At 44.0% G+C, this 26211-nt stretch overlaps 1 protein-coding gene across 2 annotated transcripts in view; it reads right to left on the bottom strand.

The window, feature by feature from the left end:
• Positions 1–26211, bottom strand: part of LOC122921534 (NACHT, LRR and PYD domains-containing protein 12-like) — a 276607-nt gene that overhangs the window by 186936 nt on the left and 63460 nt on the right. For both annotated transcript variants that reach the window (XM_044271573.1, XM_044271574.1), the window contains exon 6: positions 17688–19383. In XM_044271573.1, coding sequence (XP_044127508.1) covers positions 17688–19383 — 1696 coding nt within the window. The remainder of the gene's footprint in view (positions 1–17687; positions 19384–26211) is intronic.

Below are 26211 nucleotides of genomic sequence, written 5' to 3'. Positions count from 1 at the left end.
TGACAAATCTGCTAAAGATAAATATTTTTCACCAGGTGATAAGGTCTTACTGTTACTGCCAACTTCTGATAACAAACTGCTAGCGAGGTGACAGGGACCATTTGAAGTCTTGCGTCAGACTGGTCCTGTACGAAATCATTATGCCTGGTTGAATTCAAGAGAAAAAAAATAATCTTCCATGACAATCTACTTAAAAAATGGGTTGATAGAATGGTACAAGCAACTGCGGGCCGATCAAAATATCATCCCAATATTAGCTTACGCTGTATTGTCCCCCAATTGCTCACAAACCTGAGAAATTAAGCGAGGTAAGTAACTTTCTGATAGTCAAATAAGACTTTTACTGCAGAAACATAAAGGTACGTTTGTCTCCACACCTGGTCACCCTCATTTAGCCCAACACGTAATTGACACTGGTGACGCAAAACCTATACGACAAAAACCCTACAGGGCACCAGAAAAACGTAGTAATAGAAGGGGAGGTCCAAAATATGCTAAAGCTAGGCGTCATTGAGCCATCCTGTAGTCCCTGGTGTTCTCCTATTGTGAATGTACCAAGAAGAATGGGGACATGAGATTCTGTATTGATTTTAGAAAGCTTAATCAGATCTCATAATTTGACACTTATTCTATGCCCCATGTTGAGGATCTGATTACTAGGTTGGGGGAAGCCCAATATATTTCCACATTTGATCTAACCAAGGGCTATACCACTTGAGAAAAACTCCCATGAAAAAAGCTTTTTTCACTCCACAAGGCTCATTTCAGTTTACTTATATGCCTTTTGGCCTACATAACGCCCCTGCTACCTTTCAAAGGTTAATGGATACTGCGATCCATCCTCAGCGCTCATACTGTGCAGCCTATCTTGATGATGTCATTGTCTATAGTTCAGATTGGACATCCCATATCTTGCACCTAGACAATGTCATATCTGCCATAGCAGGAGCAGGACTCACAATCAATACAGCCAAATGTACAATCGTACAGAAAGATACATGTTATCTTGGTTAGTTAATAGGTGGTGGAAATAAAGATCATAGCAGTAAAGGATGCCCCAATTCCGAAAAACTTTTGGGACTGGCTGGCTATTACCGCCGATTTATTCAAATTTTTTCCCAGCTAGCAGCCCCACTAAGTGATCTTACAAAAAAAACAAGGAGGAACATTGTTGAGTGGACAAGTGGTTGTGACCAAGCACTTAGTAGTTTAACCACTTCAACCCCGCTAGCTGAAACACCCTTAATGACCAGGCCACTTTTTACACTTCGGCACTACACTACTTTCACCGTTTATTGCTCGGTCATGCAATTTACCACCCAAATGAATTTTACCTCCTTTTCTTCTCACTAATGGAGCTTTCATTTGGTGGTATTTCATTGCTGCTGACATTTTTACTTTTTTTGTTATAAATCGAAATTTAACGATTTTTTTGCCAAAAAATTACATTTTTCACTTTCAGTTGTAAAATTTTGCAAAAACAACGACATCCATATATAAATTTTTCACTAAATTTATTGTTCTACATGTCTTTGATAAAAAAAAATGTTTGGGTAAAAATAAAATGGTTTGGGTAAAAGTTATAGCATTTACAAACTATGGTACAAAAATGTGAATTTCCGCTTTTTGAAGCAGCTCTGACTTTCTGAGCACCTGTCATGTTTCCTGAGGTTCTACAATGCCCAGACAGTACAAACACCCCACAAATGACCCCATTTCGGAAAGTAGACACCCTAAGGTATTCACTGATGGGCATAGTGAGTTCATAGAACTTTTTATTTTTTGTCACAAGTTAGCGGAAAATGATGATTTATTTTTATTTTTTCTTACAAAGTCTCATATTCCACTAACTTGTGACAAAAAATGAAAACTTCCATGAACTCACTATGCCCATCACGAAATACCTTGGGGTGTCTTCTTTCCAAAATGGGGTCACTTGTGGGGTAGTTATACTGCCCTGGCAATTTAGGGGCCCATATGTGTGAGAAGTACTTTGCAATCAAAATCTGTAAAAAATGACCGGTGAAATCCGAAAGGTGCACTTTGGAATATGTGCCCCTTTGCCCACCTTGGCATCAAAAAAGTGTCACACATCTGGTATCGCCGTACTCAGGAGAAGTTGGGGAATGTGTTTTGGGGTGTCATTTTACATATACCCATGCTGGGTGAGAGAAATATCTTGGCCAAAAACAACTTTTCCCATTTTCTTATACAAAGTTGGCATTTGACCAAGATATTTCTCTCACCCAGCATGGGTATATGTAAAATGACACCCCAAAACACATTCCCCAACTTCTCCTGAGTACGGCAATACCAGATGTGTGACACTTTTTTGACAGCCTAGGTGGGCAAAGGGGCCCACATTCCAAAGAGCACCTTTAGGATTTCACCGGCAATTTTTTACAGATTTTGATTTCAAACTACTTCGCACACATTAGGGCCCCTAAATTGCCAGGGCAGTATAACTACCCCACAAGTGACCCCATTTTGGAAAGAAGATACCCCAAGGTATTCCGTGAGGGGCATGGCGAGTTCCTGGAATTTTTTATTTTTTGTCACAAGTTAGTGGAATATGAGACTTTGTAATAATAAAAAAAAAATCATCATTTTCCGCTAACTTGTGACAAAAAATAAAAATTTCTAGGAACTCGCCATGCCCCTCACGGAATACCTTGGGGTGTCTTCTTGGCAAAAGACAACTTTTCCCATTTTCTTATACAAAGTTGGCATTTGACCAAGAAATTTATCTCACCCAGCATGGGTATATGTAAAATGACACCCTAAAACACATTCCCCAACTTCTCCTGAGTACGGCGATACCAGATGTGTGACACTTTTTTGCAGCCTAGATGCGCAAAGCGGCCCAAATTCCTTTTAGGAGGGCATTTTTAGACATTTGGATGCCCCTAAAATGCCAGGGCAGTATAAATACCCCACATGTGACCCCATTTTGGAAAGAAGACCCCAAGGTATTCAATGAGGGGCGTGGCGAGTTCATAGAAATTGTTTTTTTTGGGCACAAGTTAGCAGAAATAATTTTTTTTTTGTATTTTCCTCACAAAGTCTCCCTTTCCGCTAACTTGGGACAAAAATTTCAATCTTTCATGGACTCAATATGCCCCTCACGGAATACCTTGGGGTGTCTTCTTTCCGAAATGGGGTCACATGTGGGGTATTTATACTGCCCTGGCTTTTTAGGGGCCCTAAAGCGTGAGAAGAAGTCTGGAATATAAATGTCTAAAAAATTTTACGCATTTGGATTCCGTGAGGGGTATGGTGAGTTCATGTGAGATTTTATTTTTTGACACAAGTTAGTGGAATATGAGACTTTGTAAGAAAAAAAAAAACATTTTCCGCTAACTTGGGCCAAAAAAATATCTGAATGGAGCCTTACAGGGGGGTGATCAATGACAGGGGGGTGATCACCCATATAGACTCCCTGATCACCCCCCTGTCATTGATCACCCCCCTGTAAGGCTCCATTCAGACGTCCGTATGATTTTTACGGATCCACGGATACATGGATCGGATCCGCAAAACACATACGGACGTCTGAATGGAGCTTTACAGGGGGGTGATCAATGACAAGGGGGTGATCACCTCATATACACTCCCTGATCACCCCCCTGTCATTGATCACCCCCCTGTAAGGCTCCATTCAGACGTCCGTATGATTTACTCACGGTTAGCAGAAAGCCTCCCTGGGCTAGCAGCACAGTGCTGAGGTGAACAGCAAGAAATCCTCCGGGGCACGCTCTGTGGTAGGAAGCATCAGCCAAGATGGTGGTTGAGGTGCCCTTGATGTTAAGGGTGCTTAGGGTGCTTGTTGCGGCTGAATCCCTTGATGGTTTTGTCATGACGCCAGTACCGTTAATGGTGGTACAACTATAAGTGGTAATAATGAGGTAGACAGTGGTAAGATGACACTCACAACTTTGACTTTGGATGTCTTTTGGTTGCAGCAGTACAAATATGCAGTCTCTTGATGGTACAGAGTTAATTCTGCAAATCCACTGTTTCTAGGCTGTTTAGGTTTTGTGGTTGTGGAGCAGTGGGTTAGGTGTACCTGGTTCCTTTAGATGTGTGGGATCCTATTCCTTGACTTTCCCTACAAAATGAATACTGAATACTTCCCCTACTGGTCAGGGATGCAAGTCTATAGTCCAGCTACAGAAGGAAAACGCTCTTCTGCGCCTCACATCTGAGTATCACCTACTAGCGAAGTTGGCTCCACTCACTAATCTGTGTTATGAAGTCTTCACCCTACATTTTCTTCCCACTAATCTGATCTAAACTCCTCAGATCTGCTCTCTTCTGAACTACATCTTTACTCCCAGGATCTGGACTCAGAACTCCCTCACTAGGCCTAACCTAGATATTTATAGGACCTGAACTTTATCCCCATCTAGTGGTGGGATGTAAAGATTACACCTAATAGGCCTGTTAACAGGGATTTTGCAGATACATAAATACAAAATCATACATTACAACCAAGTACATTATTAAGATCAAAAAGTGCTTTTAAGCAGTGCCCACACACACGTAGTGGGACGCTGCATACCCCCATGGTAAAATGTAAGTCATCCTCGACGTTGGTATTGTCTGAACGTGTGGATCTCTAAGCCGTGTCCTGAAATACACCAAATACACACCTCCAAATATGCACATGTGAATATAGACATTGCAATGTATTATCATGACTCTTCAATAACCTCCTGTAAATAAAGGGTTATGCACAAAAATACAAGGCAAATATATAAAATATATCACATACATTTTTCTTATGATAGATGTGTTACGGCCAAAAATAGTTATTAGAGAATAATCTCGCACCAGGGCAGTAAAGTCCATACCTAAAATGGGGTATAAAACATGTATAAAAACATTTTAAAGAGCAAAAATGTTGTTGTAAAACTGTTGAGCACAGAAAAGTCTTTCTGGGTATTTCACTTTAAACATTGCATTAATAAAGTCCCTTGATAACCTGAAAATGGGGTAAAAAGGGGTTAAACAAGGTAAAACACACAATTATAGTGCAAAACTTTCTTGAAGTAGGTGGAGTCCTACACGGAGTCCTCGCAAAATAACTTAGAGAGGGGCTCAATGCAAAACAAGAAGAGAAGTCCTCTCAAACAATGGCAGCTCCTGCTCCATATTACGGTTATTAGACGGCCCACTTAGTTGTAGGGATCCGAGCAGGAAGACACATCTGTCGTAATAGGGCTCCCAGAATCCCAGGAATCAGGGGATGATCCTTCTGGACGTCCCTCCATCACTTTCTGTTCAGGAGTAGATGGAAGACAAAGTTCCTGCTTCACCTTTTCAAAGATTGGGGGCAGTTCTCTCTTTTCTTTATAAACCAGCCCAACAGTAGGATCGCTCCAGGCCACCGGATTTGGACTCTCAGTTGCTCTCTGTGCTGAAGAACCAGCAGGCTCCTCTCCATAGTGGGGAATAGCAAACTCCTGACATTGCTGTACAGCCAATTGTTGTAATAGCATAGCACAGTCCTCTGTAGCAGTAGTGAGGTTTTGTGGCTCGGGCCTTTTTCTTCTAACCCTTTCCCTTTGGGGTTTGGGGTCAGGATCTTTGGTGACAATGGCGGGTTGCCAAAGGATGTTGGTTCCTGCAAACCCAGTAGCATATTGATTCTGGGTTGAACTGGGCGGTATATACTTTGCATCAGGCCGCACAGGGGCAGTAGGAAGTTTCTTTTCTGACTCTTCCTCAGATTCAGAGTCTTGAGTGGGCTCCTGGGGCTCTGTAAGTTGTCCTGGCCTACGGATTGCAGTGGCATAGGGCCCACGTGTACCCTCTGCAGGGGTGAACTCAACCACTTCTTCAATATATAAGCTATGTAGCCAAGGGGGAAGTTCTTTTCTTTTTACGGAACTGCGGTTAACATAGTACTCACGATCTGTTGACAAAACGAGGATGAATCCAAATCCCCGCTGCTTACAAGATCCAGTACTCGGCCCAGTTTGCGTACTGGTACCGGGAAATCCTTTACCGGTGCCTCCAACAGTTTGCAGGTAAGTCCTTCATTATAGTGTTTGCAGGCATGATTACGCGGCAGCCGGGAAGACTTTATTTCTGCAGACAACTTTGCCCGGAGCGCGGTATGTTCCATGGTGGGCCACGCTATAGTGGGTACATCCTCAAACTGACCGGACCTTTCGGTTATTTTCAGAGACTGGGGTTGCGACGTCACGGGTGCATTCTGACCTGTACTGCCCTTTGCAGATTCAGAGCCGCGGTCTCCACTACGCTCCCTCCAGTGAGGGTCCCACAACTCCTGCACACGAACCTGCAGCTCCGGAGTCATTTCTGTGGGGGTCCAAGTCAGAGCGGTGACCGGGTTCAGTCCAGATTCATTTTCAGGTGCAGAGCGCTCTTGTTTCTCAGCCATGCTGCTCCTGCACTTTACTTCTCTCTCTCTCTGCAGCGATCGACACTTCAGCTTCTAACGTGCGCAGGCATGTCACGCTCTTCCAAAGTTCTAGGCCCGCCTCCCAGGTCTGTTTGAATGACAGGAGCGGCGCAACCATTATCTACCACACAGGCGACCGTCTCAGCGAGTCGGACTTTTGGCACAATATCGGTCAGTACCCCAACTGGGTTTGGTTGTTTAGTAACACACAATGCTGGGGAAGTCTTTTGTGTATAAAGATGTTCATAGGGGACTGTATCTACATCTGCGCTTTCGTCCCAACTGGTAGTAGGTAGGCACATTGTTAGGCCACACAGAGTTCCACCGATTTAGTTTTTAATGGTAGGACTCTTCCTAGGAAAAAGAGGGCGGTGTTGCGTTGCATACAGGGCTGGCCTCCCAGAACCCGCACAGTACAGGTAGGATGGGCTTTACCCAGACAATTTTGCATAAAAGGGTGGCACACTATTTTCCCGCTCTTCAGGGGGTGTCACCAACTTGTACACAGTGATGACGCAGTATGATTTTTCAAATCGGAGCTCCAGCGGCCATATTAATTGCACAGTAACAGTCTATTCACTGACAGCAAGCAGTTATAGTGACACCCAAATGTTGGATTTTCCCACTTTTAACACTGCGGTTTTGATGCTGGGGACTAGTATAGCACCTCCATATACTTTGCAATCAGTTTGAACAGTTCTGGGCCCCAAAAGAGCGCACAAAAAGCAAAAGTCTCTCAAGCAAATAAAAGGGGCTTATTCACATACGGCAGTCTCTTAAATATGGCGCAAGGGTTAATATCCTGTTCGTGACGCCAATAAAAGTTATGTAACCAGCCAGTCGCAGGGGCAACACGTGAGGTGCACGGTGGACCGATGAGGGGCCAAATAATAACACACAGTTCATCAGTTTACTCACGGTTAGCAGAAAGCCTCCCTGGGCCGGCAGCACAGTGTTGAGGTGGACAGCACAAAATCCTCTGGGGCACGTTCCGTGGTAGGGAAGCATCAGCCAAGATGGTGGTTGAGGTGCCCTTGATGTTAAGGGTGCTTAGGGTGCTTGTTGCGGCTGAGTCCCTTGATGGTTTTTGTCATGACGCCAGTACCGTTAATGGTGGTACAACCATAAGTGGTAATAATGAGGTAGACAGTGGTAAGATGCAACTCACAACTTTTTCTTTGGATGTCTTTTGGTTGCAGCAGTACAAATATGCAATCTCTTGATGTTACAGAGTTAATTCTGCAAATCCACTGTTTCTAGGCTGTTTAGGTTTCGTGGTTTTGGAGCCGTGGATTAGGTGTACCTTGTTCCTTTAGATGTGTGGGATCCTATTCCTTGTCTTTCCCTACAAGCTGAATATTTTAGACAGGAAAACTCAACTGTCTCTCAGAAGTTTGGTGTGGCTGCCTGAAGCTATAAATCCTCCACCATGCAAAGGTGTCTGTGGCCCTCAATAATGGCTCTTATCACCGATGATTCCTTAGGAATGCTTGTTTCTTTTACAGGGAGGCAAACTCTTCCCCTACTGGTCAGGGATGCAAGTCTATAGTCCGGCCACAGAAGGAAAACGCTCTTCTGCGCCTCACATCTGAGCATCACCTACTAGCGAAGTTGGCTCCACTCACTAATCTGTGTTATGAAGTCTTCACCCTACATTTCCTTCCCACTAATCTGATCTCCTCAGATCTGCTCTCTTCTGAACTACATCTTTACTCCCAGGATCTGGACTCAGAACTCCCTCACTAGGCCTAACCTAGATATTTATAGGACCTGAACGTTATCCCCATCTAGTGGTGGGATGTAAAAATTACACCTAATAGGCCTGTTAACAGGGATTTTGCAGATACATAAATACAAAATCATACATTACAACCTAGTACATTATTTAGATCAAAAAGTGCTTTTAAGCAGTGCCCACACACATGTAGTGGGAGGCTGCAGATGGTTTTCAGTAATGAATCTGTCTCTTCGATTGAGCAAAGAGGCTTCCTATAGACGTCCTCAGAAATCGATGAGTCTGAGTCGGATGTGATTTCCCCTTCGTCTACGTCCGAGTCTTGTTCAATAAGAGAGGCACTTGACGTAGAGGGTTTGGGCGGGACAGTAGACCATTTTGCTTCTACAGCAGCCCCAACTTCCTCTTTAATAATGGTTCTTAGGCTTTCAATTAGTGTAGGGGATTCATCCGAGACCACCTTGTCACAACACTTCTGACATAGAGGCTTTTTGAAGGAACTAGAAAGTGCTTTTTTGCAGATGGCACATTTCTTTTTGAGGGACGATTCCCTTTTTGAGACATCTCTCCCCTAGGAGACACAATTTAGGATGACACTGTAAGTACTTATAAAATTCTTTTTTTGGAACCGCCACCAAAGAGAATTGTAAGGTAACACAAAACACCCAAAGTTTCCTGTAAAGTAACTCCAATAAAATATAGGGAGGAGGCTTACCGGGTTTGAGGGCCTGGGAGCATCCGTGGACTTTTTTTAGGGGACTCGGATCCAGGTTGCAGAGACATACTGCTCAGAAAACAGAGCTCGATAGCGGCTAGGAACGCCGGCAGCCCGCTCTGTATTTCACTTCCTGGTCCAGTGACATCATAGCCCCTCCCCCCGTGCGTCCCGCCGTGATCTTTTATGTCAGCACAGAGCATGGAGGAGTCACGTGGTGTTCATTCCCAGGCCCAGAAACGCCCCCTGCTGCCCACAGATCCGCCGGTCCATGCATTGCAGGACGCGGGAGGTAGAAGCCCGGGGTTACCGGCATCCGCCGGATTTACACCAAGAGGAGGGAGGGACAGTATAGCTGAATCCCGCGGACCCTCCTCCTGCAACGGCTCTCTGGCAGAGCCGGGACTACTCACAAGAAGAAAGGCAGCGCGAGCTGCTGATCCGCGATCCCGACCTTCTGGGGGACAGGAAACAACTGGAGAGGTAAGAGGGAGGGGGCCCTTTATTGGCTGATCTTGCTATTGTTTCCTGTCCCTGAAAAGGCGGGCCAACCTCCAGGTAGTGCCGTTGTGGAGGCGTGCGGAAAAGAATGTTTAGCCATCAAATGGGCCATTGAGAGTTTGCATTATTATTTACAAATCTCCGATCCTCGCCCTTTATTTTGGCTAAACACCATGAAAGGTAACGATGCTTGTCTGACGAGATGGTACGTGACTTTACAGCCTTACCGAGGTATAAACCAGGAGTCCAGTATAAGAATGCTGACCATCTATCTCGGTTTGGTACCCAAGTCCAGGAAAACTATTTTGTGGAAGGACAAGCTTCCACCTGAGCTGGGGGGTATGTTAGGGGCTGAATATGTCATTAGTTTGTCTGTGTGCGTCTGTATGTCTGTCTTGTATGCTTTAATTTCCTTGTTGGCCAGCAAACCTCTGGCCACTATTACTTCTGCAGACTAAGGCTACTTTCATACTCGCGTTTTGGCTTTCCGTTTGTGAGATCTGTCATGGGCTCTCACAAGTGATCCAAAACGGATCAGTTGTGACCTATTGCATTCTGAATGGATAAGGATCCGCTCAGAATGCATCAGTTTCCCTCCGATCAGTCTCCATTCCGCTCTGGAGGCCGCCTGCAGCGTTTTACTGTCCGTTTGATGAAACTGAGCCAAACGGATCCGTCCTGTCACACAATGTAAGTCAATGGGGACGGATCCGTTTTCTCTGGCACAATAGAAAACTGATCCATCTCCCATTCACTTTCAATGGAGTTCATGATGGATCCGTTTGACTATGTTACAGATAATACAAATGGATCCGTTCATGACGGATGCATACGGTTGTATTATTGTAACGGATCAGTTTTTGCAGATCCATGACAGGTCCGCCTAAAACGCGAGTGTAACGTAGCCTTAGGCACTGTTCACACTAACATCCAGCATTATCACCTCGCCTGCATTACAAACTGTGAGACGCATGCAGCTGATTAACCTCGGGGAGGCAGAGCCGCAGTTACACAAAGGGGTTTTGTATCTTTAGTATAACTGCTATTTTATGATCTGTATATTAAGTGGACTATAAGCTCCTCTGTGATGAGTTATGTTTCATTTGTAACATTTGTTTTGGAAATATAAAGTGTGTGGATCCCTTTTAGGTTGTGATCCTGAGTTTTATGTACTTAAAGGCACCTGTGCAATGTGCTAGGAACCCATCTTCAGTTCAGAGTGTTAGCTGGACGTGGGGGGGGGAGCATGAGCACACAGGTGACGCGCGCACCTCCCTTCCGGCTGTTGAACGCCAGCCCGCATCAGCTGTATCGGCTCGCACTGTGGTGAACGGATGTAGCCACAGTGCTGTGTATCGCTTCCGACTCTGCGGCCGTTTGACTGCCTTTGCCTCCGCCTCCCGACTACATTGTATGCTCCTCAGAACTTAGCCCGCTGTTTTCCCGCTTATGGAGCCTTGCTTGTTGGATGGGCCTGAATTCCTCGTTGATCTTGAAGACGGGGTGGCAGGTGAGCAGTGGCTGCCGGAAAATGGTGCCGGAGGCTGGATTGTTTGATGCCTGATAGAAGGAACGGGGGGGGGGGCAGGAGGCTCCGAGCTATCTACCGCATGTGGATCACCATGATGTCAAGATCAGCCTTCAGGTGAGACGGACAGAGGCCGGTCCTGAGGGGACTTGGTCGACGGGGTCTCAGCTGACGCGATGGGAGGTTTGGGGTGTGGGGGCGGTGGAGGGATTGGGACGAGTGGAAGATTATCTCTAGACGGGGTACTATCCGGTTCTAAATCTACCCCCAGGATAGGGGGGAACTTGGAGATGCGGGAAGTAACGGTGGTAAGGAAGAGGGGAGACTTCCATGGTAAAACAAGGATATAAAAAGCCTAATAATCCCTCTTCTGCATATTGTATAAGGGGGCGACCCCTGGAAGTTCCCCCCCCTTTCCCTGCGTACCTGATTGGAGCACCTGTACATTCAGTCCCAGGGAGGCCCCTATTAATATGCTAAACAACTCAAAGGATCGCTGTGTGGCCCCTGCTGCTGTGTGCTGAGGGTGAACGGCTGATGGGAGTATGGCAGTTATATTGGACGATTTTGCAACAACTTATAGCCAGTGCATGATCTAACCCTACTAACTTTTGCTGGCCAAAATTGCTCCATTACAGCAGAGACGTGAGGGCCTTGCCAATTGGCGGTGTGTAATATACTAACTGGACTGGGACACTTATTGCTAACTATCTACCCGGACTGCTAATACAGAGGAGTTAAACACACTAACCGTGGGGCATTGGGGAATCTTCAGTGGTGTCAGCTATATATGCTGGAACTTATACTGGATGGAAGACATTCCTATTAGTGTTACTATATTAAATGGGATATGTGCACGGTTGTGTTGTAAAAAATATGTATATGATTCAAATCGCACATTGTGGGCTGTAACCTAGCATGTACCGGGCCCTTCATGACTGACCGCACATATACTGTTGCTGGGTCGCGACTTTGTTATAACTCCTGGTGTTGTATATCATGGAAGGGAAGACTAGACAGGGGGCAGGGAAAAAGGGAAGGGGGCAGCCTGAATTAAATACTTCAATCTCCCCAAGGCTTAAAAAGGCTGAAAGGCCCAAGCAACAGCTATTGATTAATATGCAAGGACAGATTAGCTCCCCCCAAGAAAAAAAAAGGACGATGTGTCTTTAGACCAGGATGATGGTTCTCTGGGTTTAACAGAGAACGTTATTGTGGAGATGGCCGAGGAGGACCACCAGCCTGGGAAGAGAGGTACAACAAAAGGAGACAGAAGAAAATAACCCCAATAAGGGGGAACAGGTGCCGAGTCTTCAGGACATATTTCAAGAAATAAAAAACTGTAGTACAGCAATAAAAGACCTCTCTCTCCAGAATGGAAGTATCAGGGAAGTAGTGGGGCTCCTTAGAGCTGATTTACAAAAATACAAAGATAGATTATCAGAAGTAGAGAAAAGAATATCAGACGCGGAAGACCTTCTCCAGTTAACGGTAGGAAAAAAATATTCTAAAGGATGATAATAGAGAACTAAAAAATAAAGTATTAGAACTAGAAAATAAGTCCAGGAGGTTTAACTTAAGATGCTTGGGGGTTCCGGAGGGGGTGGAAGGACGAGATCCCCATTGGTTTATACAAAATTGGCTGGTGGAACAAGTAGGCCAGCATATCTCAGAGTATAAGAACAAGACCGAGGCAGATAATGATTAAGTTACTATCAGTAAGGGATAAAGAGGAGATCGTGAGTAAGTCAAGGATAAGGGGTAGGCTGGAGGTAATGCTATTTCCTGATTATGCGAGGGAGATGGTAAAAGAGAGAAGTCAGTTTCTTGAGGTAAACAAAATATTGCGCCTGAATAAGGTTAAGTATTCAATGATGTTTCCAGCCAGACTACGGATAGAGTGGGAGAATAGAACTTGTTTTTTTTGTTTTGTAGAGGAGGTGAGCGTATGGATTAAAGATAAGATAAAGAGGGGCCGGTCGGAGGGGGGTAATGCTAGGTAAGAGACCCAGGGTTAGTTGCTATCCTGGATCATGTGAAGGGTGGGAAATACCCAATGCCTGTGTCACCCTCCCCTTTTTTACTCTCTCTCTCCTGCCGTCTCCCTGTGTTCCCCCCTCCCTTTTTCCCGTTTCCTTCCCCCTGCGGACTCTTACAAAGCAGGAGATGCACAGTATTATAGTTTTTCATGAAAATAATCTCATAGAATATTAGGGGTTTTAGTAGGGGCATAAAAAGAGTGGCTGTGTTCAATGTAATACAAAGGTTTCTCCCCACCATAGTCTGTCTGCAGGAAACGCATTTGACGAACAAGACGGTGGGGGGTTTAAGTAGACCTTGGATACAGCACTCTTTTCGCTTGGTTTATTCATCCTATGCGAAGGGCGTGAGTATATTAATAAACCGTGATATTGATATTAAAATAGTAAAAACTGTTGTAGATAAGGAGGGCCGCTATATTCTTATGGATTGTTTACTAGAAGGTAGAGCATGGATAATAGTGAATGTTTATATACCGCCGCCTTTTAAAATAGATATTCTGTTAATAATTCGTGACTTAACGCTCAATGCAGGGGATAAATCATTTATGGTGTTAGGGGACTTTAATAATATAATGGATGAAAAACTAGATAGATAAAAAATAGGGAAAGGTATGGGATCTAAATTAAAAAGCACAATACAAGAATTGGGCTGGATTGTTATTTGGAGAGCATTACATCCAAAATTAAGGAAATATTTGTGTTTCTCCAAAACGCACAAATGTTTATCACGGATTGATTTAGTATTTACTAATAATAAGGGTTCACTAGATATTGAACGAGTTAAGTATGGACAACGGGGGGTCTCGGATCATAACCCCATTGTTATAAATACGAAAACAGGTGGTGGAAAAAAGAGGCATGAATATAAACATAGGTTGGATAACTATAATAGGGGTACACGATAAAATTTTGAAAGAAATGAAGGAATATTTTTTCATAAATGAGGGTTCAGCGGGAATTAATACTGTTTGGGAGGCCACAAAAGCCTATATTAGAGGGATTATTATAAAATACACAGCAATATGTTTAAAAAAATTAAGGGGGAAAATATCAGAATTAGGGTTAGAATCAGAACACGAAGTGGAAAGTCATGAAAAAAAATATATTGAAAACCCCACAGAGCAAAATTATAAAGTATGGTTAGATAAAGTTACCTTAATTGAGGATGAGTTGTTCTTGATGGCGGTACAACAAAAAGAGAATTTTGTGAGAGATAACTACATCCATGCACACATACCTGGTAAAAAACTAGCCGCTCTGGTGGCAGCTCAGATAAATAAAAGTAGGTATACATATTGCCTGGTAGACAAAGCCGAACACAATATCATTGAACAAGCGGCCAAAATAGATCTACTTAAAGAATACTTCAAGGATATTTATAGTAGCAAAATAAAGAAGAGCACAGCAGAAATACAACACTTTTTGGAGAAAATCACGATCAAGACAGTCACTATAGATCAAAGGGATAGATTGAAGATCCCCCTAGATTTAACAGAAGTGGATAATATATTATTAAAAACGACTAAAACCAAGACCCCAGGTGCTAATGGCATCCAATTTGAAGTCTACGCCCAGTATAGGGAAATACTGATCCCGAACTTACTTAAAATGTGGGAAATTGCCCGAGGAAAGCCTTAAAGGGGTTGTCCAAGTTATATTTATTGATGACCTATCCTCAGGATAGGTGATCAATATCAGATCGGCGGGGGTCCGACACCCGGCACCCCCTCCGATCAGCTGTTTGAAGAGAAGGCATGCGCGGTGTCAGCGCCGCCTTCTCTTCACTGTTTACCTTCTAGCCGTTGCATCTGCAGTGGTGAGCAGGTGTAATTACACCCAAGCCTTCCTATTGAAATGAATTGGACGGCTTGCGTGTAATTACACCTGCTCGCCACTGCAGATGCAACGGCTAGAAGGTAAACAGTGAAGAGGAGGCAGCGCTGACACCGTGCGAGTCTCCTCTTCAAACAGCTGATCGGAGGGGGTGCCGGGTGTCGGACCCCCGCCGATCTGATATTGATTACCTATCCTGAGGATAGGTCATCAATAAATATAACTTGGACAACCCCTTTAATTACCCTTATTTTAAAACCAGGGAAAAATCCAACGTCCCCAGATTCATATTGCCCTATTTCTCTGATTAACACCGATAATAAGATATTAGCAAAAATATTGGCGACTAGGCTTAGGGAGGTGCTGCCGGTCCTTATACATGAGGATCAGTCGGGATTCATGTCAGGTAAAACAACAACTGACAATCTTATTAGATACTTTTTAAACACCCAGGTGGAACCCACAAATAGCGGTGAGAGGATGATCTTAACCTTAGACGCTTTAAAAGTTTTTGATACCATAGAATTGCCTTTTTTGATTGCAACATTAAAAAAAATGGGAGTCGGTGATATATTTGTTTCTTGGGTTAAGTTATTATATACTGATATATCTGCAAAAGTAATATTGAATGGAGAATACTCTGATAATATATCAATAGGTAGAGGTGTTAGACAGGGGTGTCCCCTTTCCCCTCTATTATTTGCAATAGCCATGGAACCGTTAGCGGATATGATCAGGCAAGATAGGGAGATTGTGGGTTTAGGTATGGCTCTCACGAAGAAACAAAATTGCCTTATACGCGGATGATATTATGCTATGTGTGGGTTCACATGGCTCAGTTTCCAAGATTTTCCAGATATTTGATGACTATGGTAGATATTCTGACCTTAAAATAAATTGGGCTAAATCAGCATGTATCCCGATTGACCCTCTAAAGAAAGTAATAACGGGCCAATTGAAAATTAAGAAAATAGATGAGCCGGTAAAATACCTAGGCATTCAGATTACTCCCAACCCTAAGGATTACTTACATCTAAACGTACTTCCTAAAATACAGGAAAAAAAAGAAAAAAGTAGAAGTGTGGAAAAAATTAAAGGTTTCAATGGCAGGCCGCATCTCACTGGTGGAAATGTCTATCTATTCTTACCTTCCTTGAATTAATTATGTGGAACGCGCTGATAATAATCCCTAAGAGAATTATTAAAAGGATAGTATCCCTATTGACGGATTTGATATGGCGCGGTACAAAACCTAGAATTAAAGCGCAAATACTGTATATCCGAGAGAAAGAAGGTGGATTATTGGTCTCGGACTTGGAACTTTATTTTCTTTCTGGTCAAATTAGAAATATGATAAACTGGAGCAATTCACAAAGATATAAAGTTATGTTAGAAGGGATTAATAAAAACTTAGATAAATGCAGTATTTTTCAATTAGTGGAAGCTAACACCTTGTGGACCAAAATGTGGAAGTAGATAAGGGATATGTGGCTCCAGACTGGAGTGCATGAGAGCACTCTACTCTGGGACAACACCTATCTGAGAGAATTAAAATCTATTTAACAAGAAGTGTGGTGGAAAAATGGTATCTACAAATTGGGACGGGTATGGAAGGATGGAGATGTAATTGATTATTTTGAACTTAGAAAAGCATGTGATCCTGGAAATAGAGATCTGTCTTTCTACTATTTACAATTCAAACAAGCCCTCCGGGCGTCGGTAGGGAGGGGAACATATTTATCTACCCTCCCACAACCTATAGTAAAGATATCCAAGCTAACAGCTGGTAAGAAGCTGATATCAAGGATATTTCGAGATCTACTATATCAGAAGACAAAAAAAAGGGCAGCAAACTATTTAGGCTATAAATGGCAGAAGCTTTTTTCCCATCAGATAGAGTTCTGTGAGAAGGTGATACACGCCAAAAATGGAGTGTCACATAATTTCTCCCATAGGGTTACACAATTTAATATACTATATCGACTATACTACTCCCCTAAAGATTTGATGAAGTTTTACAAACCTAGTGAATTTAGCTGCAAAAAATTTGGACAGATAGGTGTGGATGACATCCATATACTCTGGACATGCAGAGGGATCCAAGACTTTTGGTGTAAGGTAAATAAGAAAATAGAGACATATCATGGGTTTAGCGTCCTGGTAGAGTTCGAAGTATTCATGTTTGAAGTGATGGACAGGATAGACAATTCAAATCAGCGAGAAATAGCAGCTAAACTCTTGTTTCAGGCTAGGAGATTTATCATTGGACATTGGGGTAGTAGTGTCTTACCAACGGTTAAGGAATGGGAGAAATTGGCTATAATTTCAATAATTAGTGAAGAATTTCATTTAGTATCGATAAAGAAAAAAACGTAGATTCTTTAGATTGTGGCAGAAGTGGTTGAAAGGCTGACAGGATCAAGAAGGGTGGTCCGCTGACGGGGGATGGGGGTGGGGGAGGGTAGGGGGAGAGGCACTGGGTTATGGAGGCGGGAGGATATTGAGAAGGAGTAACAGGAATTGGGGAAGGGGAGGGTAATCCTTGAAAGGTATTTACATTGTATTATATTCTAAAATGTACAAATATTAATATTGATGATGATGATTGTAATACATTTTTTAAATACCAATAAAGATTATATATATATAAAAAAAAAAAAAGTGGTAGCTGGACACTGGGGGGGGCTGCTTCCTACCAAGGTAGTTGCAAAGACCCATGAAGATAATTTATTTTGATGTTATTTTGCTTTGTTTTTGCTCAAAATAAAAATGAGCGTTGCTTTTGCCAAAAACTTAGTTTAGACTGTTTTAATGGCATTTACACCCACATCTCAACAAATACATACAATAAATCTGTCAGATCCTGAATACTACAGAAAGATGAAATATAATTAGTATTTTACCTCAGATCCTGCAGGTTATGTAATCCTGGAGCAAGTCTTTCTAATCCTTCGGTGTCTAAGGAACATCTACATAGATTGAGTTCTTCTATATTTGTGCAGGTGTCCAGAATAAACGCTAACACTGCGCAGTCTAGAACCGACATACGAACACCAGAAAAGTCAAGACTTCTGTATGATTGTAATGATTCCCGCACCAGAGCCTTATTCCGGGATTCATACAGATAGAAAAATGTACTGAGAAGACGTCGCTTGTTGTCCTTACTTTCCATTGGCCTCTCTTCTAGAATAAAGTTCTTTAGCCAAGTGATGACATCTATAGATGTCTGAGCTACTTGTCTGTCCAGGTATCCAGTTAGCATTGACCTGGTGGAGCCGTCTGATAGACCACACAGGAAACGGAGGAACATCTCACCTCGTCCATCAGGATATGATTTGGCATCTTTTAGTGATTTCTGTAACTTTTCAGGAGAATAATCCACATAATGCACCAAGGCAGAGAAGAATTCCTGAACTGTGAGATGTAAGAAGGAATAGGACACAGGTTCCTCCGATTCCATCAGAAAACTTGATAAGAGCTTTGACTTATTGTCCACATGGAAACAGTCCAGATCTCGTTCATCAAAGATAAGCCTGTGATTCACGACTCCATGTTCTGCCATCCATCCGATGGACTGCAGGATCTTCTGAGCGTCACTTTTGTCCAGGGAGTGATTGGACAGGATGTTGGCGACAAATATCGCAAAGAGCTGGGTGACGGTTTTGGGCAATAATGACACCGGCTGATCACTACTTGTTGGCTGGAAGCTCCTGGATAATACTGTACAGATGATCCAGCAGTAGGACGGGAGGTAGCAGAACGTGTACAGGGTGTCATTCTGCTTCACATAATTAAAAGCCTTTTCCGCCAGTTCAGGGTCAGGGAAGAAGTTTTGAAAGTACATCTGTCGTTCTTCCGGTAAAAACCCAATGATTTCTACTATTCTCTGGAAAACTCTACAATCAATTGATGCCAGTCTGGTTGGGCGACTGGTCATTAGGACAGAACAACCATCAAGAAGAGACTTTCTCACCAAACTAACCACAATCTGACCACAAGGTTCGGGCTGTTTAGGATTAGGGCACAAGTGACGTGATGGGAAATCCATGTTATGAAGACTTTCATCTAAACCATCAAATATAAAGAGAAGTTTTTCTGGTTCCTGTAAGATGTTACTAAGCTGCTCCTCCAGATATGGGTACTGATGAAGTATAATGTCCTCCAGACTAACTTTATCCAGTCTGTTGAGTTCTCGGAATTTGAAGAAAAAGACAAAGGAGAATCTTTGATAGAGATCCCCCTTTATCCAGTCATGGACAACCTTCTGCATCAGTGTGGTCTTCCCTACACCGGGCACTCCGCTTACCATTACCATACGTGGCACAAGTCTGGATTGGTGGCACCAGCGGAACAGTTTGTTGGGGGAAATGTGTAGTAATTCATTTTGATTTCTCTTTAAGCATTCCTCATGTTTTACCCCGGTCTCTATGAGCTCATTCTCAGAGCGTTCTCTGAAGTGATCAGTGGAGACAATGATGAGGTTGACATAACGTGTACGGAATGGAAAACTCTCCTCTCGCTGATCACATCTTGGAGGTTTGTTCTCTCGAAGTTTCTCAGTTCTTTCATGTAAATGTTTCTTGTGACGGATCTGGAATTCTATAGAAAATAAGAAAATAAAAGGTGAAGATAAGAAGCTGAAACGGAACTAAAAATCTTAATGAAGAAATAGCAGATATCTGTACATTGCTGAATTTTCCAGCTCCTCTTGGCAACATGACTTCTCTAGACACATTGGAGCGGATTTACTAATAGTGTCTGAAAGTAAGACAGTGTTAGGCTACTTTCACACTTGCGTTCGGGGCTCCGCTTGTGAGTTCCGTTCAAAGGCTCTCACAAGCGGCCCTGAACGGATCCGTACTGCCCCAATGCATTCTGAATAGATAAGGATCCGCTCAGAATGCATCAGTCTGGCAGCGTTTGGCCTCCGTTCCGCTCAGCAGGCGGACACCCGAACGCAGCTTGCAGCGTTTTGGTGTCCGCCTGGCCGTGCGGATCCGTTCATACTTACAATGGAAGTTAATGGGGATGGATCCGTCTGTCCTGGCTCCGCTTTGACACGGATCCGTTAGAAAACGTTCACGTTTCTGCGCATGCCCAGTAACTTCCTGTCCCTCCCCCTCATCGTCGGCCATTTTGGATCATCGACTTGGTGAGACTGGTAAGTATATGAAGTTTTGTCTGTTTGTTTCTTTTTTTACTATCTATCTATCTATCTAAGAACAGAGAATTCCATAGCACATCCAAATAGTAAAAAGTAAAAAAAGCGACTTTATTCACCAGACACGCGACGTTTCGATCCGCTCAATGGGATCTTTCTCAAGCAGTGACATCTGCAGAAAGATCCCATTGAGCGGATCGAAACGTCGCATGTCTGGTGAATAAAGTCACTTTTTTTACTTTTTACTATTTGGATGTGCTGTGGAATTCTCTGTTCTTATACTTTTGGAGGTGGATCGCCTCCTCAGCCGCTGGCACTCCGACCGTACCGTCCAGACAGCTGTGCTGCCCACACCCTTCTACCTGTGTTATCTATCTATCTCTCTATTTCTAGGGTTGGGGGGCTGCTGGCACTTGGGAAGGGGTGTGTGTGTCTGGAACAGTGGGAGCCGCTGGCACTGGTGGTGTGGGCTGCCTTTATTGGGGGCTTCTGGCACTGGGGGGGGGGGGGCGTGTGTGGCTGGAACTGTGGTTGCTGCTGGCACTGCGGGGGTGTTTGTGGCTGGAACTGTGCGGTGCTTCTGGAACTGCAGGGTTCTTTGTGGCTGGAACTGTGGTTGCTGCTGGCACTGCAGGGGTGTTTGTGGCTGGAACTGTGGTTGCTGCTGGCACTGCGGGGGTGTTTGTGGCTGGAACTGTGCGGTTTGCTGGCATTGCAGGGGTGTTTGTGGCTGGAACTGTGCGGTTTGCTGGCATTGCAGGGGTGTTTGTGGCTGGAACTGTGCGGTGCTTCTGGAACTGCAGGGGTGTTTGTGGCTAGAACTTTGTTTGCTGCTGGCATTGCAGGGGTGTTTGTGGCTGGAACTGTGCGGTGCTTCTAGCACTGCGGGGGTGTTTGTGGCTGGAACTCTGGGGGCTGCTGGCATTGGTGGTGCTGAGGGCACTGTGGGAAAGTTGTTTGGAACTGGGGGCCTGATGTCATTGTGGGGGGCTGCTGGCACTATGCGGGGCTGCTGTCTCTGGGGGTGTTTATGGCACTTGGGGGGATTATGGCTCCTGTCGGATTAATTTTTTTAATCATTTTATTATTAGGGTCGTTCCAAAAAAAAAAAATAATAATTGAAAGACATCTGCGGTGGGGAAGCCCAGATCTATATTTTAAAAAGTAAGTATTAAAAAAATAAAATAAAAAATTGTTGATATATGAGGAAATAGTGCTCTACAAGTTCCTTTAACATTATCTGCATTTTGTCTGGTATTCTGTTGCGTACAGATGTCATCAAAGAAGACATCCGCCATAGACTGGAGTAACCCACCCAGAAGGCGCCGCCGTATCCAGTGGCCGGTAAGTATAAAATCAACACTTGGAGTTTTTACTGTTTGATTCGTTGCATTAATCAGTATGTGCTCTTATTATAGATTTCGTCTTCATCATCTGCGGAGGGCTCTCCCGAAGTGGGCGGTGCTGCCGGGGCCAGCTCACCTGCCGCATCACCAGCATCCAGGGGAGGTGGACCAAGCCCGGACCGGGGCTGTCAAGAAGTAAGTATATATAAATATATATATATATATATATATATATATATATATATTTATATATATATTTCGTATTTTTTTATTTTATTTAAGTACAGTCTTCTAAAAAAAAATTATTTGTATTAGCAATCTGCACCTAGAGCCGCCAGCGAGAATCCCCCAGTCGCCTCCAGAGTCCGCGGGAATGAGTGTGGCGGTCGTAGACGCGTAAGTATTGAATTTAGTAGTTTTAATTAGCATTTTGTATTAGGATTTACATTAAATTTTGTATTTCCTTTTTTTCAGGGTTCCCTAGGCTCCACCAGGGAAGATGAGGAGTTCGGGGTTCCGAGCATACAGTGGCGGAAATAATTATTTGACCCCTCACTGATTTTGTAAGTTTGTCCAATGACAAAGAAATGAAGTCTCAGAACAGTATCATTTCAATGGTAGGTTTATCGTAACAGTGGCAGATAGCACATCAAAAGGAAAATCGAAAAAATAACTTTAAATAAAAGATAGCAACTGATTTGCATTTCATTGAGTGAAATAAGTATTTGAACCCCTACCAACCATTAAGAGTTCTGGCTCCCACAGAGTGGTTAGACACTTCTACTCAATTAGTCACCCTCATTAAGGACACCTGTCTTAACTAGTCACCTGTATAAAAGACACCTGTCCACAGAATCAATCAATCAAGCAGACTCCAAACTCTCCAACATGGGAAAGACCAAAGAGCTGTCCAAGGATGTCAGAGACAAAATTGTAGACCTGCACAAGGCTGGAATGGGCTACAAAACCATTAGCAAGAAGCTGGGAGAGAAGGTGACAACTGTTGGTGCGATTGTTCGAAAATGGAAGGAGCACAAAATGACCATCAATCGACCTCGCTCTGGGGCTCCACGCAAGATCTCACCTCGTGGGGTGTCAATGGTTCTGAGAAAGGTGAAAAAGCATCCTAGAACTACACGGGAGGAGTTAGTTAATGACCTCAAATTAGCAGGGACCACAGTCACCAAGAAAACCATTGGAAACACATTACACCGCAATGGCATTAAAATCCTGCAGGGCTCGCAAGGTCCCCCTGCTCAGGAAGGCACATGTGCAGGCCAGTCTGAAGTTTGCCAATGAACACCTGAATGATTCAGAGAGTGACTGGGAGAAGGTGCTGTGGTCTGATGAGACCAAAATAGAGCTCTTTGGCATTAACTCAACTCGCTGTGTTTGGAGGAAGAAAAATGCTGCCTATGACCCCCAAAACACCGTCCCCACCGTCAAGCATGGGGGTGGAAACATTTTGCTTTGGGGGTGTTTTTCTGCTAAGGGCACAGGACAACTTATTCGCATAAACGGGAAAATGGACGGAGCCATGTATCGTGAAATCCTGAGCGACAACCTCCTTCCCTCTGCCAGGAAACTGAAAATGGGTCGTGGATGGGTGTTCCAGCACGACAATGACCCAAAACATACAGCAAAGGCAACAAAGGAGTGGCTCAAGAAGAAGCACATTAAGGTCATGGAGTGGCCTAGTCAGTCTCCGGACCTTAATCCAATCGAAAACCTATGGAGGGAGCTCAAGCTCAGAGTTGCACAGAGACAGCCTCGAAACCTTAGGGATTTAGAGATGATCTGCAAAGAGGAGTGGACCAACATTCCTCCTAAAATGTGCGCAAACTTGGTCATCAATTACAAGAAACGTTTGACCTCTGTGCTTGCAAACAAGGGTTTTTCCACCAAGTATTAAGTCTTTTTTTGTTAGAGGGTTCAAATACTTATTTCACTCAATGAAATGCAAATCAGTTGCTATCTTTTATTTAAAGTTATTTTTTCGATTTTCCTTTTGATGTGCTATCTGCCACTGTTACAATAAACCTACCATTGAAATGATACTGTTCTGAGACTTTTCATTTCTTTGTCATTGGACAAACTTACAAAATCAGTGAGGGGTCAAATAATTATTTCCGCCACTGTAGATAACCTGCTCCTCATCCAACTGGTGGAGGCGCGTCCAGCATTATGGGACCACTCCGACCGCCACCATGCCTATCATCGCCGTACCCAGCGGCTCTGGAGGGACATCTCTGCTGAAGTTTTTGAGACCTGGGGGGATCTAGATGCGGCGGCTCAGGAGAAATATGGTAAGTAAAACAATATGTATTTTAATACATTAAAATATTGTTCTTTTCCTTTCATCATGCTGATTTTAGTTTTTATTGTTTTTTTCGATAGTCAAACTGGTTATAACGCGTTGGCGATCTATCCGGGACCGCTTCAAGAGGGATTACAACAAGGAGGTTCAGGCCCCGAGTGGTTCCGGAGGAACCTCAGGGACCACATACATCCATACGGCGGCCCTTGGGTTCCTACGAAAGGCAATGGCACCAAAAAGGTAAATATTTATAACAACTGTTTAAAAAATAAATTGTAAAGGGGCTGTCTGAGACAGGGTAGCGTTTGGCTCTCCTGTTTTGGCCAGCCCCCCACAGTCAGATGGACAACTGTTCTCTCCGTCTGACTGTAAGGGGCTGTCTGAGACAGGGTAGCGTTTGGCTCCCCTGTTTTGGCCAGCCCCCCACAGTCAGATGGACAACTGTTCTCTCCGTCTGACTGTAAGGGGCTGTCTGAGACAGGGTAGCGTTTGGCTCCCCTGTTTTGGCCAGCCCCCCACAGTCAGATGGACAACTGTTCTCTCCGTCTGAGTGTAAGGGGCTGTCTGAGACAGCGGAGCGTTTAGCTCCCCTGTTTTGGCCAGCCCCCCACAGTCAGATGGACAACTGTTCTCTTCGTCTGAGTGTAAGGGGCTGTCTGAGACAGGGTAGCGTTTGGCTCCCCTGTTTTGGCCAGCCCCCTATGGTATACGGTAGACATAGCAGCATAGAACATGGATGTTTTATTTAAAGAACAATTCCTAACTTTCCTTTTTTTTTTCTACAGAAGTGCCAGCAGCACTCGGGAGCCTGACCAACCTCCTGAGGCGGAACCGGAACAGATCGCCAGCGCCAGCCCTCCTGTCCCTCATGCATCGGCTCAGGATAATCTGAGTCCCCTACCGGGTCCCTCCACTCAACAGAGGCTCTTAGGTTTCCGTCAAAATTTGAGAGCCCTGGTGAGCGGGCAGAGATCCGGTAGGCCAAGTCGTGCCAATGCAAACCTTGTAGAGGTCGTTTCCGACGCTCTAGAAGGTTTTGCCCAACATCAGATGGAGTTTGGTGCTGACTTGATTCGCTGCTGGGAGGGGGCGGAGTCGGCGTATCAACGCAGCCCAAACTACCATTATGGGCTAAACATGATCGGTTTGATGGACTCAATGACGCCCGAGCAGTTGCATGAGTTTAAGATCATGCTAGAGAACGGGTCATGGGAAATCATGCACCGCCCCCACCCCCATCCCACACCTACCCCCCATCCCACACCAGTGGCCAGTACCGCCAACCTTTCCCTTCCCACCCCCCGAGCATGTGTTTCCTTCTTCTTCTTTTTCTTCTCCTGCCCCTTATTTTCCTCCTACTTCTTTTCAACCTCCCTCCACCTCTACACATGCTCGGGTCCCCTCCTCCTCAGACCCTTCCTTTCTCCACACCCCACGATTACGCCCTGCATCCTTTCCTGTGGCCCGTAGTTTAACCTCAGTGGATCGCCAGAACAGGGGGGCTACCATTGCCAGCCCCAGCGCATTAAGTCCACGACAGTCCACCTCCCCTACCAGTTATGAAAATTTATTAAAAAAAAGTTTATATTTATTTTATTTATTTACAGTAAAAAAAAAAAAAATTATACTTTACTGCACTGTGTCTGTGTTTTTATTGTACTGCACAGGGAACCTTGGCACTATAGCTGTGTTGAGCATTCTGTGATTACCTACTGAGGAAGGAACTTGTTTCCGAAACGCGTCTAGTGTGTATAGAGACCAAGGCTACTGGTGCGGTTTTTATTTAAAAAAGCGAGAAGAGGACTTTCTTCTATTTCAAACATCGCTATATTCTTATAAAGATTTGAAGACGTCCCTGACCGTTGGAAAGGTTCAACATCTATCCCTAAAGAGGATCAAAACCTGGGACAGTATATTTATTATGACCGCAAACAGAAGGTAAAATCTTGTTGCATCCACTGCCGCTGACCTGACAGGTTTAGGCAATTATCATTCAAGCCTAAGCAGTGTTCGTGGGTTCGACGGCTCCAGACGTCTACGTCATCAACCAGCGATCGATCAACTTGCTGGACACGTGGGACGCTGAGGCAGTGAGACGCTGAGAGAGCGAGTCTGAAGTTCCACTACATAAAGAAACAGTAAGTGGAATACTGCCAATTAAGTGCAGTTACGATTTGTTACAGGACATTTGAACGGAGAACCTTTCTGTGGCAACTAGCAAAGAAACTTTGCAACCTTTGTTTCAATCATCTGGCAAAGAGATATTTATGCCCTGGACATTTAAACGGTCTAATTCAAGTGATTATTTCTCGCAGCCCCACCGTAGCTATCTGGTCTCATTTCTAGGAGTACTCCAATCATTTAGGTCTGTGCGTGAGCTCCGCACATAATAGCCTATTTGTACACATTTTGTATGTATGTATGCTGATATGATGTCACAAAGCAAGTCTATTTTTAATATTTGATTTATATCAAAACAGCATTAGTGCCAATGTCGTAAGATCCATTAAAACCTGACCATCAATAATGAGCTAAATTTTGGCTCTTTATTGATCGTAGACCCTATGATTGGCACATGAACAAGCAAATGCTTGTTCGTTGTT

This window comes from Bufo gargarizans, chromosome 11, assembly GCF_014858855.1.
Source record: "Bufo gargarizans isolate SCDJY-AF-19 chromosome 11, ASM1485885v1, whole genome shotgun sequence".
In the NCBI taxonomy this organism is placed as follows: Eukaryota; Metazoa; Chordata; class Amphibia; order Anura; family Bufonidae; genus Bufo; species Bufo gargarizans.
This window is presented reverse-complemented; position numbering and strand designations above follow the sequence as displayed.